This window comes from Mustela putorius, unplaced genomic scaffold (assembly GCF_011764305.1).
Source record: "Mustela putorius furo isolate JIRA1106 unplaced genomic scaffold, ASM1176430v1.1 tig00000450_pilon_pilon_pilon, whole genome shotgun sequence".
NCBI lineage: Eukaryota > Metazoa > Chordata > Mammalia > Carnivora > Mustelidae > Mustela > Mustela putorius.
In genome coordinates, this window is record NW_025421385.1 from 9,217,576 (window position 1) to 9,238,471 (window position 20,896).

The 20,896-nt window shown below is 40.4% G+C and overlaps 1 protein-coding gene and 1 pseudogene across 10 annotated transcripts in view; both read left to right on the plus strand.

Moving 5' to 3' along the window:
- Positions 1-12,499, plus strand: part of SERAC1 (serine active site containing 1) — a 58,323-nt gene extending 45,824 nt beyond the window's left edge. For 8 of the 10 annotated variants that reach the window (XM_004770877.3, XM_004770879.3, XM_045080114.1 and 5 more), the window contains 7 exons: positions 2,308-2,458; positions 4,065-4,206; positions 5,441-5,535; positions 6,768-6,865; positions 8,272-8,454; positions 9,762-9,905; positions 11,435-12,499. In XM_004770877.3, coding sequence (XP_004770934.1) covers positions 2,308-2,458; positions 4,065-4,206; positions 5,441-5,535; positions 6,768-6,865; positions 8,272-8,454; positions 9,762-9,905; positions 11,435-11,571 — 950 coding nt within the window. In that variant the 3' untranslated portion in view covers positions 11,572-12,499. The remainder of the gene's footprint in view (positions 1-2,307; positions 2,459-4,064; positions 4,207-5,440; positions 5,536-6,767; positions 6,866-8,271; positions 8,455-9,761; positions 9,906-11,434) is intronic. The other 2 variants (XM_045080118.1, XM_004770881.3) reach the window with 1 other exon arrangement.
- Positions 12,500-19,331: 6,832 nt separating this feature from the next.
- LOC101692127 lies at positions 19,332-19,716 on the plus strand (annotated as a pseudogene).
- The last annotated feature ends 1,180 nt before the right edge of the window (positions 19,717-20,896 follow it).

The window sequence follows — 20,896 nt, forward strand, 5'->3', positions numbered from 1 at the left end:
AGCATATAGCACTTTAGTGTATAGTGTATATATAGAAGTTACAGGTATAGGACTGAATTTCTGAGGTTTGGAAGGGTCACCACCTAACTTTGAACTCTAGTTACTTCTGAGGCTATAGACGGAGCTGGGAAATGATGGGAGTGCTGAAGCTGAAGTGGGACTTTGATTATAAAAAGCTATTTTTTAAAATTTGTTTTTATAATTATCATGTATTCAGATGTTACGTAATTTAAAAACACTGAATCTGAAAGACACGTTTCCAAGGGGCATTTGGTGTTTTGTAAAAGGCATTGTGAGAATACTTTGTCAACTAAAAAAAGCCATAAAAGTGGCTTGTGCCATGATTACTCTTGTGTTTCCTTTCTTGGGACTCCATTAAAAATAAGGCCATGTTTTTGTATGTATACTAGTAATATACCCGTTTATCTCCATAGGTAGAATTTTAAAACATTATTATATTATTATCATAAAGCTTTCTTTACACATTTGAAAGGGATATTTTTTGATGTAACAAATTTGAATATATTTTTTAAAGATTTTATTTATTTATTTGACATACAGAGAAAGATCACAAGTAGGCAGAGAGGCAGGCAGAGAGAGAAGAAGAAGCAGGCTCCCCGCCAAGCAGAGAGCCCAACGTGGGACTTAATCCCATGAACCTGGGATTAGGACCCGAGCTGAAGGCAGAGGCTTTAACCCACTGAGCCAGCCAGGTGCCCCCAAATTTGAATATTGTTAAAGAAGTATTGGGCCTGAGACTTCTTTTGGATTATCATCACACTGATGTTCAACACTTTGGCCACAGAGCAAGGGAGGAAGACATGGGACTAGCTGCTTTGTCCTGAGTGCCTACTGGGCTTCATAAGGGCAGTTTTTACATGGATTAATTTATTAGAACCTTCTTCCAGCCCAGGAAGCCAACTAACTTGGCCAAGGTTGCACAGTAATTAAGTAGGGGACAGACATTTTGAACCCAAGTCTCTGCCCTCAAGGCCTCTGTTGTATTATTTTAAGTTATATAAATAACATGGGAATAGATTCTCATGGTAAATACTTCAGAGAACATAGATACAGCAAAAAAGACCCATCTTTTTCTTAAAAAAAAGATTTTATTTATTTATTTGACACAGAGAGAGAGCACAAGCAGGGAGAGTGGTAGATCTGGGGAGAAGTAGGCTCCCCGCTGAGCATGGAGCCAACGGCAAGGCTCGATATCAGGACCCCGGGATTTTGACCTGAGCTAGAGGCAGACGTTTAACCAACTGAGCCACCCAGGCACTCTCTCTCTCTCTCTCTTTTTTTTTTTTTAGTCTTTAATATTTTCTAGATCCATCCGTGTTGTTACAAATGGCAAGATACCATTATTTTTTAAGGCCGGGCCGTATTCTGCTGCACATATATATCACATCCTTATCCATTTATCTGTGGTTGGGCGCGGAGGTTGTTTCCGTATCTTGCTTTTCCGTGTTGTAAATAATGCCGCAGTGAATAGAGGGGTGCATATATCTTTTTGAATTAGTGTCTTCTTCTCTTTCTTTCATTTTCTCCCAGTAGAGGAATTACTACATAATACGGTACTAATATTTTCAATATTTTGAGGAACCTCCATATTGTTTTCCACAGTGACTACGCATTCCCACCAGCAGTTCCTGTTTTCCTGCACCCTTGCCGTTACTTGTTATTTCTAAACAAGCTCATTATTAAGAAGTCATTTCTTATGTGCATTAAAAGCTGCCAATATGTCTGACAATCAGGATGAAATAACTAATACTAAAATTTAATGTGTTTAGGGGCGCCTGGATGGCTCAGTGGGTTGGGCCTCTGCCTTTAGCTCAGGTCATGATCTCAGGGTCCTTGGATCGAGCCCTGCATCGGGCTCTCGGCTCAGCAGGGAGCCTGCTCCCCCCACCCCTCTGCCTGCCTCTCTGCCTACTTGTGGTCTCTCTCTCTGTCAAATATATAAAAATCTTAAAAAAAAAATGAGTTTAGTAATTCTCGCTAAAAGCAGAATATCGTATTATCATTGACGACCTCTCTAGTAATGGCCACTTCTGTTAGATTTTCTAAATAAAGGAAAAAGCTCTTAAGTCCCTGCTGCCTTCTTTGAACCGCCCATGCAGGGGCCTGGCTTGGGACATCCTGCACCGTGGGATGTGGAGGACCTCGGGGCAAAACGGAGTTGGAGTATTCTTCCTTTTCTGTGAGACAGACCCTGGAGTCTGCCTTTCCCCCGCCGTGTTCAGTCGGAGACCGCTCACAGTCTCCCATGAAGTGGTGTGGGACCGAGGGGTTTGTTCTCTTCCCCAGGGTGGGTTTCCATACTGGCAGAGGCAATGAAGTCCCGGCGCATCATGGAGGCCTCACATGCCGCCAGGACCCTGGCTAATCTAGACCGAGAGACAATGCGAGAAAAATACCACGACGGCGTGTACGTGCTGCACCCCCAGTACCGCACGAGGTGAGAAAGCGGACCGTCACCATGTCTCCCAAGGGGATGGAAAGCCTGGAGAGCTTCTTATTTTACTTTATTTCTCCATCATTAAATACCTTACAAATAATCCCGGGAACCTTATCTCCTGACACAGTTTGTCCGTAATCACCTGAGAAGAATTGTGGGCTGTCACGGGAGTGTGGAACTAGCTAAATTAATCAGCGTAATTTTACACCAAGGGCTGACCTTGAGTAAGATCATGTTCACCTCTTGTAATGTGTCCCCGCTTACACTTTGTAACGCGTAGTTCTTTGTTTCATGACTGTTTCCTGTAGATCTGAGTTAATAGCCAATTCAGACTGTAGAGGTTGTTCTGGATGGGAGGAGATAGGACATCCTATGCAGGAGACCATGTTATGTTAGCCTGGTTCTAGAACTCATAAGGACTGGACAGAGTTTATGCCATATATAAAATCATGCACTGGAAGGAGTAAGTTATAATAAACATGCTCCTTCTTAAGATTATTTCTGGTCACCATTTCCAGTTGTATCATTGCTGAGATAACAAATATAGGAAGGACCACAATGAAAAAATTACGTATTTCTTGGATTTTTCTCAGGTACTTTAATACCTCAGAAAATAGCAAAATCATTTAGTTGAAAAATGGATTGCGTGGTTAATTCCAATTTATAAACAAGATAATATGGAAATGTATTATGTATGCGTTGCATAAATTGTGTGTGTCCTGTAAATAGCTTACAAGTCATATGCTATCTACAGTTTTTAAAAATGTCATATCTAGGAACATCTGGGTGGCTCAGTTGGTTAAGCATCCAACTCTGGATTTCGGCTTAGGTCATGATCTCAGATCGAGCCCAATGTCAGCTTCTGTGTTGGGCATGGAGCCCGCTTAAGATTCTCTCTCCTGCTGCCCCTGCCCTCATATTTTTTTTAAAAAAAAGTCATATCTAAAGACTATGGATTACTTTAAAATCTAATTTTTTTTTTTTTTAAAGATTTATGTGTTTGAGAGAGCGAGTGAGTGAGCTGGGGGGAGGAAGGGGGGGGAGAGAGAATCTCAGGCAGAATTTTCGCTGCACTTGGAGCCCAATGTGGGGCTCAATCCCTCCACCTTGAGGTCATGACCAGAGCTGAAATCAAGAGTTGGATACAGCCAACTGAAGCACCCAGGTGCCCTTAAAATCTCATTTCTGATAAACATTTATTTCCTTGATAAGTTCTTAAAAATCTCTCATGCACACTCAATTGAAAGCTACACTAGCATTTTCTGAGTTAATATCTTAAACATTTGTATTGATTTGTGGAATATTCTCATGAAATTCTTCAGAGGGCATTCTATGACCTGTGTCACCTCATTGGTTATTAAACTCCTTACGGTTGAGTTTGGCTGGTCTAGTTGGCTCGGGCTAGATCTGTCTCTGTTTTTATGGAGAGAGCAGTGAGCACATTCCTTGTACGCCTCTGCTACACCCGTGCCGGGACAGCTGGCCTTCACGGTTTTGTTCCCTGCATGCAACCTTACTAAGCACCATCCACAGAATACTAGGTAGACTCTTACCAAAGCAGTAATGCATTTATTCTGCTTCTTTTTAAAACTCTTTCCCCCGTCAGTCAGCCCATTAAAGCAGATGTCCTTTTTATTCATGGCCTTATGGGAGCAGCGTTCAAAACGTGGCGTCAGCAGGACAGCGAGCAGGTTTTAACTGAAAAGATTTTAGAGGACGAAGCCAGGTATACCACGTGTTGGCCCAAGGTAAGGAAGCACTGCCTCCGGCGGGGTTGGGGGGGCGCCCCTTCCTGGAGGAGCCTCACAGCATCGTTGGCTGCTGAAGGCCATGTTCTGATTTGCTTATTTTCCTCTTTTTCCTTCTTTTTCATGGTCTTCTACCATGCAGTTTTTCTGTCCCTTAGGGACACTTGTAGGACGTTCCTGAGCAGCTGGGCTTGTCACCCTGCCTTCTGTTGTGTCATTTCTGGTTAGGGTGTGGGCTAGAACTCTCAAAGAATAGTTCATTGAGTAAAAAATGGGCAAGGACCAGTATTTGTTCCCTCCTCTTAGGAATACAATGGACAAGGGGCGCCTGGGTGGCTCAGTGGGTTAAAGCCTCTGCCTTCAGCTCAGGTCATGATCTCAGGGTCCTGGGATAGAGCCCCGCATTGGGCTCTCTGCTTGGCAGGGAGCCTGCTTCCTCCCCTCTCTCTCTGCCTACTTGTGATCTCTGTCTGTCAAATAAATAAATAAATCTTTAAAAGAAAAGAAAAGAAATACAACGAACAATACGTTCATAATAGTTGGCTAGTTCTATGACTTTAAAAATTATAAAAATAGAAATAATTGGAAGAAATAATTCTACTTTGGATTTCCTTGGTGATATTTCTTCTAAGAGCCTTAACTCTGGGCTGAACACAGTACCTTCAATGTACCCGAAGCTCTGCGAAGGCGGACATGCGTATAGTTGCCAGGGCTTTGTCCCACCGGAGCTTCTTCACCCTCATGGAGGCTTAGCCTGCAAAAGTAATGGTTTGCACTTGGTCTCTGGCAACACTGATGTAGGAGGGAACCAGTGGCCCCAGGGCCACAGTGGAACCGGGACTGTAATCAGAATCTGTGTTCTCAGCTCGAACCTCCAAACATCAGACTGTACTGTCTGTCCTGAGATCTCCATTTTCTATAAAATGCTTTCTAAAAGTCCATTTGATTTGAACTCTAAAAACCTTCCCCCTTTTGGCTGTGGTACACTAAAACTGAGAACATTCTCTTGAAACTAGCAGCAGCTTTATGCTATAAATCTTGATGCCTCCTTGTGACCAGGGACATAAAAAGATAAAATGCTGGAACTGGTTTCCTAGTCACCTTTTAACTTTATTCTAATGTGATGTTTTACAGTCGTATCGCAGTGGCCTTTAGTTACAGGTGGCAATCACCAGCAGACCGTGGGAGCGGTGGAAATTCATGTGTGTTCTTTTGTACCTTCTGTTTTGCATAGACATGGTTGGCAAGAGACTGTCCTGCTCTCCGAATTATATCTGTGGAGTATGACACCAGCCTTAGCGACTGGAGAACGAGGTGTCCTGTGGAGAGGTGACAGGGACACCGTGGACAGGGAGGAAGGGCTGGGGCCCAGCACCCTCAGGGACTGAAGGGAGCTTTATCTTCTAATGCTACAGACAGAATTTTTTGAATGAAAAACCTAACCTCTTTTCTCTTCCTTCTAGAAGGAGTTAGTAAGATATAAATAATGAACTGGGGGAAGGCTTAGATAGAGTGTCAGTCTTGGGTTCCTAAAGTGGTTCATTCATAACTGTTCTGGTACTAAGGACCGTGCGTTCTATAGCAAAATCTCCTTTACTCCCAGAAGCAAACGTGAGGCTTTTTGCTTTTGTGTCCACAAGTGTATTGGCTGCAGGAAGCAAAGGAGAAGATGCTGAGCAAGGTAGTCTACCTCTGTCACTTGGACGTCATACGTGCTGATTGTATATACAGGAAGAGGAGCCCTGGACCGCTAGGCTCTGGGACCTGGATGGTAGCTGACTCTCCCTTTGACCCACTGTGTGGTCTTCGGTCTCTAACTTGCTGGCAAGCTTGGTCTGCAGACTGAGTGTGTTGGTCTGAGTCAGCGTTAATAAGCTGAGCGCCATCTCTGAGCGGCCCCCCTGTAGGTGCCGAGGCAGTGTTCTCAGGGCCAGTGGGCAAAAGCCCCGGGGTCTTTCCCCATTGCACCAAGAGGAGCTCTGACAAACCTTTATTGCAAGGAAAGGATTTTATAGATAAACAGTTCAAAACTTATCAACTCTGGTAGTTTCAAAGTTCCCTTAGCCTGAAAATTACTTTGAATTTTCTGACTCAAAGATTCATAGCTTTCTGGTATTTCTAAATAAACCAAAATGATGAAAACTTAATGTCTGCAGCATAATACAAGTAGAACTAAGTAGGTGAGCTCACAGCAGACAACACGGCATTATTTTCAGGCCACATCATAACAAGGACACACTTCCTAGGCAGTTGGTGTGAGATCCAACTTGTAAAAATTGCCAGATGCGTAATAGGGGCTCTCACCCTTCTTGTTTAGGGAGTGAGTGGCTTGTTCTGGGCCTGTATATTCCCAGTCATACCACTGTGACTTCGTTAGAAGTGGAGAATGAGCAGTTGTAGAAATCAAACAGAGTAGGGGACTCCTGACCCTAAAATGTGGTATGTAGTATTGGCCCAATAAAAGTTCTTGCCTTAAAAACTTGGATAGTAAAATTTGGCGGTGGCGGTGGGGTACAGAATTAATAGCTTCATAAAGTGCCTTCTGTTTTCATTTTGTTCAGAAAGTCCATTGCATTCAGGAGCAACGAACTTCTAAGGAAGCTCAGAGCTGCTGGCGTTGGGGACAGGCCAGTCATTTGGGTATCACACAGCATGGGAGGTGAGTATGTTGCATTTTTGTGAAGCCGGCACTGGGAGGTTATCGTCTGCTAGTGGGGCGCACCTCTTACCAGAGCTGCCTGGTTCACTTAATACTGGCCCCCTCTCCCTCTAAATTAATGTTTTTGGCTATAGCTAAGAGTTTTTAAAACACTACTTTCCTTCCACCCTAATTGTTTTCCCACAAGGGGACCTCTAGTAACAAACCGTATCAAAGGAACATGTGGTTGGCAACGTCATGCTTTCACGTAGCGATAATCAGTAAACATCAGGAGCCGTCTGTGGCTTCTATCAGCCTGACTTGTGCCTGTCCCTCAGCATTCCTGGCTGGTCCCTGCGCTCCCCTTTCCTCCCTGCATCCCCAAGCATCGCAGGCCCACAGCCCCGAGCTTGCTGAGGAGGCGGTGCAATGGCAGATGTCTGCTCTTTGGGTCCTGGTGTGCGCTTGCTAACTGTCGTCTGTTCTCCCCGGCCCACTCCCCAGCCCAGTGCTCATGGGAGTTGTCACCATCTGCCTCGGTACAGCCCCAGGCCTCGCTCATCTGATGAAACGCTCAGGACTGCAGACTGCAGAGTTAAGGCTTTTAGCTGCCAGAGGGAGGTAGATAGATGTAGCCCTTTGTGCCCACAGAGATCCCCCGTTACCATCGAAGTGACCTCTGTGTTATATTATCAGCTTCAGGCCCAAGAGATGGGGCCTTCCTAGGTGCATTTGCCTACAGAAACTTTGTTTTCCCTGGTGGATAAGCTTCATGGGACTGTCTTTTTTGAATCTTAGTACTGTCTCTTGGTGTGGTCATTCGTGGGCCACTGGGGGCAGGCTGGGGAGACATGGTGCTGCATATTTACTTAATTGACGGACATGCAACATAGCAATGCTGCGTGCTCCTTCTGTGGGATTGTGTATTCTGTAATATAAGATCTGCCTTTCTAGAATCTTACCCGTTTGTAGGCTTGTATTATATACAGTTGACCCTGAGACAGCATGGCGATTAGGGGTACTGACTACCCTTTGCAGTCAGAAATCTGCATATAACTTTTGACTCGCCCCAAATTTAGCTACTGATAGCCTACTGTTGATCAGAAGCTTTACTGATCTCAATTAACATGTTTTGTGTATGTATTCTTACAATAAAGAAAATCGTCAGATAATTAATAGTACTATACGAAATCCATGTGTGTAAGTGCACCTGTACCATTCAAACCATGCTGTTCAAGGCTCAGCTGGATTCTAGATCAGCAGTATTACCAAGTGCTAGTATTTTAAGGCCTGTCTGTTGGACTCTAGAGAATTATTTAAACTTTAAAGAAAACATCTTTTTCATTATTTGCTCCCTACCCACTCTTGTTTTAGAATAATGGTGGGACGATAAACACCTTACGCGTTGTTTTTCTTTGTACGGCTAGGTCTTCTTGTCAAAAAGATGCTGTTGGAAGCCTCCAAGAAGCCAGAAATGAGTACTGTTATAAACAATACCAGAGGAATAATTTTTTATAGCGTCCCTCATCATGGATCCCATCTGGCTGAATACTCTGTTAATATTCGCTATCTTCTCTTTCCCTCTTTGGAAGTCAAAGAGCTCAGCAAGGGTAATATTTATATTCTGTCGTGAGGGGATTGGGATTGTATGAATATCAGTTATACAGAGAAGGAGAAAAAGAAGACAGTTTCTAACTTGGCTATATTATTCCATTTTATTATTTGTGTATAAATTGTGTTTAGATTATCATGGGAAATTTTTAGTTTGGGCTTGATTTTTCTTTTATATCTTTCCTTAAGCCATTATTTGCTCATATATAACAATTTTAATACTATCTTAAATATTTAAAATTTTAAGTTATATAATGTTTTAAGGATTATTCCAAATTACCAATGAACTGCTTTTTTCCCATGAGTTTGGAAAATCAACTGGTAAAATATAAACAAACTTAATATCCTAAAAACCTTAATTATTACTTATTTTGATTAATAAACATTTTCTCTGTTTCTGGAACGCCTGTTAATCAATTTGGAGGCCATGGCTGAGCCTTTAATATGCTAGTTGCCTTTTTAATCATATTTTCTCTTTCTTCTGCTTTATGGAGAGTTACTTTATCTTCTAAATCTTCTACTGAACTTTATATTTTCACAACCAAGTTTTATTTCCCAGAATCTCTGTCTTCTCTGATTCTTGTGAAATCATCCTAACGATACTAATTGGAGTTTATTTTCTTTTCTTTTCTTTTTTTTTTTTTTAAAGATTTTATTTATTTATTTATTTGTCAGAGAGAGAGAGAGCAAGCGAGAGCTAGCGCAGGCAGACAGAGTGGAAGGCAGAGTCAGAGGGAGAAGCAGGCTCCCTGCGGAGCAAGGAGCCCGATGTGGGACTCGATCCCAGGACGCTGGGATCATGACCTGAGCTGAAGGCAGCTGCTTAACCAACTGAGCCACCCAGGCATCCCGAAGTTTATTTTCTTAAAGTTCCTTTCTTTTTCTTCACTGGATTCTGTGTCTTCTGTGTGCAGGTGTTTTGTTTACCCACTGGGTCTGTCTCTCTTGGGTTATAAGCTATCCTCTAAGGTCTGGTATGCCTTTTTCTAGTTGAGGATGGGGGACCAGGCCCTCTGACTATAGACAGGTCTTGTTGATGGGAGGCTGTGCTTTAGGATGAAGGTGCCGGCCAGCACCCTGAGGGACCCTGGTCCCACATAGCCAGTAACATGTGGGGCCTCTCCCTTGGCCTGCTGGCCTCTGTCATTTCTGGTGTGACTTTAACTCACCTTAATGACTTCTTAGGAAGGAGAGAAAATAAACAAGTTACTATCTTGAACTAGAACCCTAATTTTCTCTTTAGTACATTTTATTATGAATTGGCTAAATAGAATTTGTCACAGTCTTGTTTCCTGTAATTCTACAGATTCTCCTGCACTTAAAACACTACAAGATGACTTTCTGGAATTTGCTAAAGACAAGAATTTCCAGGTGCTGAATTTTGTTGAAACACTGCCAACTTACATCGGTAGCATGATTAAACTGCACGTGGTACCCGTGGAATCAGCAGGTATTCCTTCGTTTGACATTTGTTTGCTATTAGATGCCTGGTTGGTGGTACCTATAGTTAATCATAAACAACCCATTTGTATATTCAGGTTCTCAGTTATGTGAAGATCTAGAGTCTGTCCCTTTCAGCTAGAGATAACAATTTCTCCGCCGACATACAGCCGTGGCATTACTCCTCCCTCCCTTCCTTTAGCTGGCGGAGGTTAATTGGCTGCCCCAGTGAGCTCTGTTGTAGTAAGAATTCAAAGTCCTTCTATCGGCTACAGCAAAAGGGGCATTTAATAGGCTGATCTTTGATTTGTTAAAGCTGCATATAGTGCAGCTAAAGGTGTGGAAGCTTTAATAAATGAAAGATTTTTTTTAACATCACTTTTTTCCAGTGGAATCTTAGATGGGGAATATTCAAGCAACAATTTCTTTTATAACTCTGGGGTTGGAGGAACTGGCCAATACCTATTACTGTGGTGTATTATAATATATTACAGGCTTTTTGAGGTAGGGCCCGAATCTTAATTCTCTTTACTGACTCCTTTATTACTTGGTTTATAGTAGATAACCCACGCATTTCCCTCCTTGAAATGCTTTTCTCTCAGTTGGCCAACCTGGTTACTTCTGAGGCAGGGTTCGGTGCTTAGTGGCACTTGGCCCTCCTGAGACCTCTCAGGGATAAGAAGCTGGAGAGCCTTCCAGATGTTCTTCATCCTGTAGGACAAGTTTTGGCCCAACTCCATTATGTTTTATCGGAATAAAATGAAAGACGTAATACTCCATAGTAGAACCTAAAGAGGCTTTACCACAAAGTAATGTGCCGTACGGTGAGGAGTTACTATGTAGTAGTTGAAGAACTTAAAGGACTTTGGAAGCTTGAAGCAAAAAAAGTAATACAGTGGACCAGCTGTTTGTAGAATTTGTCAAAATTCTGTCTGCCCTTTCTTTGGGATCACAAGGAGGTTTGTCTTCCTTCATAACCACCGCCTGCATTCCTTACCCTGAAGTCCTCACCAGGACTTCTTGTCACTTGCATCTAGGTGCACTTTGTTAGGCTGAAACATCAGAAACTCAGCTACAGCTCTCAAGCACTAGATCACCTTCCGCCTGGCCAGGTGAAGAATGGATCCTGTTTGAGATATTCCCATTCCTGTCATCAGGACACGGGAGCTCAATAACATAAACTCTAGAAAAAGAGGTGGTTAAAAGAAGTATGGAATAATTCAGTAGTACCATGCATTGGAATAAAGGTTTTGATGCTGCTGCTGCTCAAGTTCTGTTCACTAATCAATCAGGAAGTAGGCCAGAACACATACAAAGAGTTTATGAAAGCTTAAAATTATACCTACTGAGAACCCATTCTCATGTGATTAGTCACATGTAGCTTTGCTATGGTCAAACCTCCAGTTGCTGTATCTTTTTAAAATCCCTTAGTACAACCAAATCAGCATTTAGAACTACCCATTCATCTTTCAGTATTGAGGGGGGGAGGTAAAATCTAGATTTTTACTTAGATTTTGTTGACATTTTTGTTTTCTTCAGATTTAGGCATTGGAGATCTCATTCCTGTGGACGTTGACCATTTGAACATCTGTAAGCCAAAGAAAAAGGATGCTTTTTTATACCAGCGTACCTTACAATTCATCTGTGAAACTTTAGCCAAAGACCTTGAAAACTGAGTTATCTTTCTTCCATTTTGCAAGAACCTTGGTGTTCTGTTTCTCTTTTTAAGCTCTGTGCAATCATGTGAACATAGTCTTTGTGGCATCGACCTGGTCTGCTGCATGTTGCAGGCAATGGAATATGGTTCTCAGTTCCTGCACTGTAAAGCACAAACAGAATGGCAATCAAAGATTGAAGGGCTAGACTGGATTCTTTTGATTTAAAAGAAATTCCATGTGTGCCAGCTTATGTTGTGCAGTGTTGTTCCTGGTATAGGGAACAAGCTGCTAGGGATAGAAAATGCCTTTTGTCATCTGCGACAGTCTCCAGCTCACACGAGGAGGAACACTGATGGTTTCTAAAGGGAGAACAATCATCACCTTCCATAAAAATACCACTCAGAAAGTACCTAGACTAGAGAGGAGACTGAACTAGAATCTAAAGACTTTTTGTTCTGGGTTTCCATGTGCTCTAAATTTTAAAAAATATATATCTGTGTAAACCTTGTCTCACATGTTAACTTTGTCAGACCCATTGTCATCCATGGGTCAGTTCCTTGTAAGTTTTTATTTTCATATTGCTGAGAACAAATACTTCTCTTTTTAAAAGAATTATAGCTTATAGTAATTCTTTCCACACTGTAGCTACCTATACTTGTAATTTTTCCTGGATAAGGATGTAGCTAATCCATTATTGATCAGAGTATGAAATAAAACTATCCTAGACTATTATATATACTAACAGTACTTAGTATCAAGATTCTCTTTAGCTAAACAATGTATACCTTTCTTTTATGCTCATTTGAAAGTTGCATCAGTTGACCTTGGGCATGTGAGAAATAGGAAATCATGTATCTGGCTCAGTTGGTAGAGCATGTGACTCTTGATCTCGGGGTCGTGAGTTCTAGCCCCACATTGGGTGTAGAAATTGCTTAAAAATAAAATCTTAAAAAAAAAAGAAATAGGAATTCATGTTGACTTATTTTTAAATAACAGCATCATTAAGAAAGAAATCACATATCAGGGTCCCATCAAAAAAGAGAATTAAAGACCAATATCCTTGATGAACACAGATGTGAAAATTCTCACCAAAATACTAGCCAATAGGATCCAACAGTACATTAAAAGGATTATTCACCACGACCAAGTGGGATTTATTCCAGGGCTGCAAGGTTGGTTCAACAACCACAAATCAATCAATGTGATACACTTACATTAATGAAAGAACAAGAACCATATCATACTCTTAATAGATGCTGAAAAAGCATTTGACAAAGTACAGCATCCCTTCCTGATCAAAACTCTTCAAAACGTAGGGATAGAGGGCACATACCTCAATATTATCAAAGCCATCTATGAAAACCCCACCGCAAATATTCTCAATGGAGGAAAACTGAAAGCTTTTCCACTAAGGTCAGAACATGGTAGGGATGTCCATTATCACCACTGCTATTCAACATAGTACTAGAAGTCCTAGCCTCAGCAATCAGACAACAAAAAGAAATTAAAGGTATCCAAATTGGCAAAGAAGAAGTCAAACTATCACTCTTTGCAGATATGATACTATATGTGGAAAACCCAAAAGACTCCACTCCCAAACTGTTAGAACTTGTACAGGAATTCAGTAAAGTGTCAGGATATAAAATCAATGCACAGAAATCAGTTGCATTTCTTTACACCAACAACAAGACAGAAGAAAGAGAAGGAGTCAATCCCATTTACAATTGCACCCCAAACCATAAGATACCTAGGAATAAACCTAACCAAAGAGGCAAAGAATCTATACTCAGAAAACTATAAAGTACTCAAGAAAGAAATTGAGGAAGACACAAAGAAATGGAAAAATGTTCCATGCTCCTGGATTGGAAGAAAAAATATTGTGAAAAATGTCTATGCTACCTAAAGCAATCTACACATTTAATGCAATTCCTATCAAAATCCCATCCATTTTTTTTCAAAGAAATGGAATAAATAATCCTAAAATTAATATGGAACCAAAAAAGACCTCAAATAGCGAAAGGAATATTGAAAAAGAAAGCCAAAGTTGGTGGCATCACACTTTTGGACTTCAAGCTCTATTACAAAGCTGTCATCATCAAGTCAGTAGGTACTGGTACAAAAACAGATACACATATCAATGGAACAGAATAGAGAGCCCAGAAACAGACCCTCAACTCTGTGGTCAACTAATCTTTGACAAAGCAGGAAACAATGTCCAATGGAAAAAAGACAGCCTTTTCAACAAATGGTGTTGGGAAAATTGGACAGCCACATGCAGAAAAATGAAATTGGGCCATTTCCTTACACCACACACAAAAATAGACTCAATGGATGAAGGACCTCAATGTGAGAAAGGAATCCATCAAAATTCTTGGGGAGAACACAGGCAGCAACCTCTTCAACCTCAGCCACAACAACTTCTTCCTAGAAACATTGCCAAAGGCAAGAGAAGCAAGGGCAAAAATGAACTATTGGGATTTCATCAAGATCAAAAGCTTTTGCACAGGGGCATCTGGGTGGCTCAGTGGGTTAAAGCCTCTGCCTTCAGCTCAGGTCATGATCCCAGGGTCCTGGGATCGAGCCCGATGTCGGGCTCTCTGCTCTGTGGAGAGCCTGCTTCCTCCTCTCTCTCTGCCTGCCTCTCTGCCTACTTGTGATTTCTCTCTGTGTGTCAAATAAATAAAATCTTTAAAGAAAAAAAAAAAAAAAAGCTTTTGCACAGCAAAGGAAACAGTTAACAAAACCAAAAGACAACTGACAGAATGGGAGAAGATATTTGCAAACAACATATCAGATAAAGATATCCAAAATCTATAAAGAGCTTAGCAAACTCAACACCCAAAGAACAAATAATCCAATCAAGAAATGGGCAGAAGACATGAACAGACATTTCTGCAAAGACATCCAGATGGCCAAACAGACATATTAAAAAATGCTCCACATCACTTGGCAACAGGAAAATACAAATCAAAACCACAGTGAGATACCACCTCACAGCAGTCAGAATGGCTAAAATTAACAAGTCAGGAAATGACAGACAGTGGCGAGGATGCAGAGAAAGGGGAGCCCTCCTACACTGTTGGTGGGAATGCAAGCTGGTGCAACCACTCTGGAAAACATGGAGATTCCTCAAAAAGTTGAAAATAGAGTTACCCTATGACCCAGCAATTGCACTACTGGGTATTTACCCTAAGGATACAAACAGTGATCTGAAGGGGCATGTGCACCCGAATGTTTATAGCAGCAATGTCCACAATAGCCAAACTATGGAAAGAACCTAGATGTCCATCGACAGATGAATGGATAAAGAAGATGTGGTATATATGTATACGATGGAATACTATGCAACCATCAAAAGAAATGAAATCTTGCCATTTGCGGTGACATGGATGGAACTAGAGGGCATTATGCTTAGCAAACTAAGTCAGTCGGAGAAAGACAACTATCATATGATCTCCCTGATATGAAGAAGTGGAGAAGCAACATGGGGGGTTTGGGAGGTAGGAAAAGAATAAATGAAATAAGATAGGTTCGGGAAGGGAGATAAACCATAAGAGACTCTTAATCTCACAAAACAAACTGAGGGTTGCTGGGGGGAGGGGGGTTGGGAGAGGGTGGTGGGGTTATGGACATTGGGGAGGGTTTGTGCTATGGTGAGTGCTGTGAAATGTGTAAACCTGGCGATTCACAGACCTATACCCCTGGGACTAAAAATACATTATGTGCTTATTAAAAAATTAAAAAATCACATACCATAAAATTCATCCTTTTAAATATACAGTGTTGTACAACCCTCCCCACTATCTAATTTCAGAACATTTCATCATCCCTAAAATTAACTCTATACTTATTAGCAATTACTCCTCACTTTTCCCCTAGCTCCTGGCAGACACTAATCTACTTCCTCTCTATATAGATCTGGCCTGTTATGGACATTTCATATAAATGAAATCATACAATGTGTGGTCTTTTAGTGTCTGGCTTCTTTTTCTTAGCCTGTTTCCAGGGTTCTTTGATGATGTAGCAGGTATCAGTACTTCATTCCTTTTTATGGTCAGTCAGTCAGTTGTGTGGAGATACACCACATTTGTTGATACATTCATTAGCTGATGGGTATTTAGGTTCTTTTCAGTTTTTTGGCTATTATGAATAATGGAGCTGTAAACATTTATGTACAAGTTTTTTTAAGTGGACATGTTTTCCATTCTCTTGGATATAGACTAAGAGTGGAATTGCTGGGTCGTGTCTTTAGCTTTTGAAGATGGTAGACATTTGTAGAATGGGATTGTCAAAGCTGAAACTGGAGTAGAGTCTGAAGGTAAACTGAGATGGCCCCTAAACCCTATCAGCCCCACTTAATTATGCACCGACCTAACAAGTGACTTAGCCATAACAGCCAAATAAAATAGCCATTTTATTATGTAGATACAGTGAACATAACCATTAGCTAACCGCATTAAGTTAAAGGTAAGTACTAGTTAATAGATGCCTATTTGCATATCTTAAAAGCAGCAGCTTGAGGTTTAGGCTTCTAATTTAACACACATCTAGAGACTGATTCTCCATGGAGACTGGGGAGGCAGAAGGGAGCCATAAGTGCATTCTCCTTCTAGTACATTCCAGGTCACTGCGTGTCTTGTGCCCTGGCTTTTGTGGCTGCTATGCAGGGAATGCACCCCTCCATTGCCTGGCTCTAGTGGTCAGCAGAGCTTGTGTTTGCAGGTCTCTCAGGACTGTAGAAAACAAACCATTCAGGGCTCAGCAACAGAGATAGCAGGCAGAAACACCCATCTTTCAGTCTTTACCTGAAAGAAGTCTGTTTACATACTTTAAAAGTCCAGCTTCCAATCAGCCTGCTTCTGGGTACTGACAAATCTGCCTCCACTTTGGAACACTGACAGGTTTTGGCAGACCTTCAACTGGTGGCAGACACTAAGAACAAAGAAGGGGGCTTGGATAGTCACAAAGGTTTGAGAGAGAACCAAGAGCTCAGCAGACTGAACGACAAGATTCATCTCCTAAATAAGATCACCCTGTCAAGATTGGGAAAGGTGGCTGTTTTACATAATGTTCAGAAATCAACAGAGTGTTGAGAAAAATGAGTAAACAGAGGACTATAGAAGATAAAACTTGAGAAATAAACATTAAATATGGAGATAAGTGACCTGATAAAGAGTTCAAAATAGAGATTGTCACCAAAGTCAGAAGAATAATGCATGAGCAAAGTGAGAATTTCAACACAGACCTAGAAAATATAAGCAAATACCAAACAAATCATAAAGCTGGAAAATAAACTGAAAAACTCAATAGAGTGTGTCAGTGACAGACTGGATTGTGTGAAGGGATCAGCAGATTCAAAGATGGCAGTGGAATTCATCCAGTCAGAGAACCAAAAAGAAAAAAGAGTGAAGATAGAGTGAAGATAGCTTAAGGGACTTGGGGGATATCATTGCATTATAGGTCTCCTTGAAGGAAAAGAGAAAAGGGCAGAAAGCTTATTCAAAGAAATAATGGCTGAATTCTCCCCCAACCAGGAAGCCCAGAGAATACCAAACAAGATGAATCCAAATATATCCACACCAAGAAACATTATAATTAAATTTCCAAAAGTTAAATGTCAGAGAGTCTTAAGACTAGCAAGAGAAAAACAAATGGTTATGTACAAGAGAAATCCAGATTTGGCAGATTTTTCAGCAGAAACTTTGTAGGCCAGAAAAATGGGGTAACAGAGTCAAAGTGCTGAAAGAAAAAAATTGGCAATCAAGAATACCTGGCAAAGTTCTTCAGGATTGAAGAAGCAATAGAGTTTTCTGGACAAGCAAAAACTGAAGGAGTTCATCACTACTAGACCAGTCCCAATGAAATGTTCAGGGGAATCCTTCAAGCTGAAATAAAAGGATGCTAATTAGTAACAGGAAAACATACGAAAGTATAAATCTCACTGGTAAATGTAAATATATAAATTCAGAACATGCTAATGTAATGGTGGGTGAACACTTACAAATCTAGTATGAAGGTTAAAAGACAAAAAGTACTAAAAATAACTATAATTTGTTACTGGATATACAAGGTAAAAATATGTAATTTGTGACATTGAGAACAAAATGGGAAGAGTAAAAACAGCTTAGGTAGACATTTGGAAAGTTGTTAGTTTAAAATGACATAAATATGTTTTATGTAAGCTTCACGATGACCTCAATGCAAAAACTTAGAGTAAATACACAAAAGAGAAAGAGAAAAGAAAACAATTAGACATGGACTTAGTATTGCCATTTCATTAATCGTTACTTTGAATGGACTGAATTCTCTAATCCAAAGAAAAGAGTCACTGAGTGGATTTAAAAAAAAAAATTATATGCTAGCTATAAGACACTCGCTTCAGCTTAAGGACACACACAGACTGCAAGTGAAAAGATGGGAAGAGATAGTCCATGCAAATGGAAACCAGAAAGCAGGGGTAGCCGTATTTAAGTCTACTTAGAAGTCTACTTAATATACTACTACAAAGTAGACTTAACGCCAGAGACTAGTAAGGGACAGAGAAGGTTATTATATAATGATAAAAAGGTTAATTCATCAAGAGAAAATAACATAAATATTTACACACCCAACATAGCACCTAAATATATAAAACATATTATCACACCTGAAGAGTAAAATATACAGCAATGTAATAATAGCAAGGACTTCAGTACCCTCCTTTTCAACAATGTATACATCATTCAGACAGAACTCAATAAACATTGGACTTAATGACATGTTAGACCAGATGGACTTAATAGATTACTACAGAACCCTCCATCCAATAGTAGCAGAATACACATTGTTCTCAAGTGCACACAGAACATTCTCCAGGATAAGTCATATATTGGGCCACAAACCAAGTCAATAAAATTAAAAAGACAAATCTATCAAGCATCTTTACTGACCTCAATTGTATGAAACTAGAAATCAGTGAAAAGAAGAAAACTGGAAAGTTCACAAATATGTGGAGATTAAACATGCAACTGAATGAGCAATGGATGAAAGAAGAAATCGAAATAAAAAATACCTTGAGACAAATCAAAATGGAAATACAACATACCAAAACTTAAGGGATGTACCAAAAGCAGTTCTAAGAGGGAAGTTTATAGCAACAAATGCCTACATTAAGAAAAAAAGATTTCAAACAACTTGACTTTATATTTTAAGTAGCTAGAAAAAACAAACTGTGCCCCAAGTTAGCAGAAAGAAAGAAATGAAGATCAGAGTGGAAATAAAGGAAATAGATTTTTTAAAAAAGATTTTTAATTTATTTTTTGACAGACGGAGATCACAAGTAGGCAGAGAGGCAGGCAGAGAGAGAAAGAGGAGGAAGGAGGCTCCCCGCTGAGCAGAGAGCAGATGCAGGGCTCAATTCCAGACCCTGGGATCATGACCTGAGCCAAAGGCAGAGGCTTTAACCCACTGAGCCACCAGGGGCCCCAAGGAAATAGATTCTTAAAAGATAATAAAGGGGCACCTGAGTAGCTCAGTTGTTTAAGTGTCTGACTCTTGATATCAGCGTGGGTCTTGATATCAGAGTTTAAGCCCCACACTGGGATCCACACTAGCCATGGAGCCTACTTTAAAAAATAAAAGATAATAGAAAAGACCAAGGAAACTAAGAGTTGTTTTTTGAAAAGATAAACAAAATAGACAAAACTTTAGCTACTCATACCAAGATAAAAGGGAGAGGACAGATTTATAAATGAAAGAAGAGGCCCTTCCTCCAGGGGATCTACTAAAGAGCAGTAGCCATGGCTCTGTGCTACCTTATGGCCATGGGCCTCAACAAGGTCCACAAAGTGAATGTGAGCAAGCAGAGGCACAGCTCCTGCTGCCGGTGGCTCACCAAGCACATCAGATTCATGTGGACCAAGATCCAAGAAGTGTGTGGCATCACCACATATGAGTGGCATCCTGTGGAGCTGCACAAGGTCTCTGAGGACAAGCACACCCTCTAGTTTCATCAAGAAAAGGGTGGGAACACAGATCCGTGCCAAAGGGAAGAGAAAGGAACTGAATAACATCCTGGCAGCTTATGATAAAAGTGGTAGCCGAGAAAGACTGAACCCCTTCCCTCTGAGTAACAAAGCCTTTTTGGAACTTAAAAGAAGGGAGGAGGAGGAGGAAGAGACTTAGAACTAACAACACACAAATACTGAGAATCGTAAGACACAGAATAGGAACAATTATTTGCCAATGAAGTGTACAATCCAGAAGAAATGGATAAAATCCTACACATACAATCTACCAAAACTGAATTGTGAAGAAGTAGAAAGTCTGTGCAGTCCAATTATTAGTAAGGAGATTGAATCAGTAGTCAAAAAATCCAACAAAGAAAAGTCCCAGACCAGATCATTTCACTGGTGAATTCTACCAAATATTTAAAGAAGAATTAATACTAATCCTTCTCAATCTTCCAAAAAGCAGAAGAGGAGGGAATACTTTGAAACTCATTTTATGAGGCCAGGATTACCCTGAAATAAAACCTGACAAGGACTCATCATCTCTGATGAAATAGATGTAAAAATGCTCAGCAAAATAATAGCCAACTGAATTCAGCAGTACATTAGAAAGATAATACACCATGATCAAGTGGGATTCTTTCTAGGGATTCAAGATGGTCCAAAATCTGCAAATCAATCACTGTGATACACATTAACAAAATGAAGGAAGAAAAAACATTTGACAAAATTCAACATTAATTCATGATAAAAACTCTCAGCGAAGTGGGTATAGAAGGAAAGTACCTCAACTTAATATGACAAGCCCACAGCTGACATCATGAAAAGGTGAAGAACTAAAAGCATTTCCTCTACGATCAGGAACAAGAGTGCCCATAATCTCATGACTTTTTTGGGGTGGGGGGCACTTTTTATTCAGCATAGTATTGGATGGCTTAACCAGAACAATTAGGCAAGAAAAGAACAGTTATTCAAAGTGTAAAGGAAGAAGTAAAACTGTTTCTACTGGCAGACTACATTGTATTTAGAGAGCTCAAAGGACTCCACCAAAAAACTTAGAATAAATGAATTCAGTAAAGTTGCAGGATACAAAATCAACATACAAAATTAGGTTTCTATACTTTCTAAATTAAGAAAGAAATTAAGAAAACAATCTCATTTACAACTGCATCAAAAAATACCTAGGACTAAATTTTTAAAAAGGAGGTGAATGACCTGTACACCAAAAACTAAGACTTTGATAAAAGAAATAGAAATAAGTGGAAAGGTATTCCACGTTTATGGGCTGGAACATCTAATATTGTTAAAATGTCCATACTATCCTAAGCAATCTACAGATTTAGTGTATCAAAATT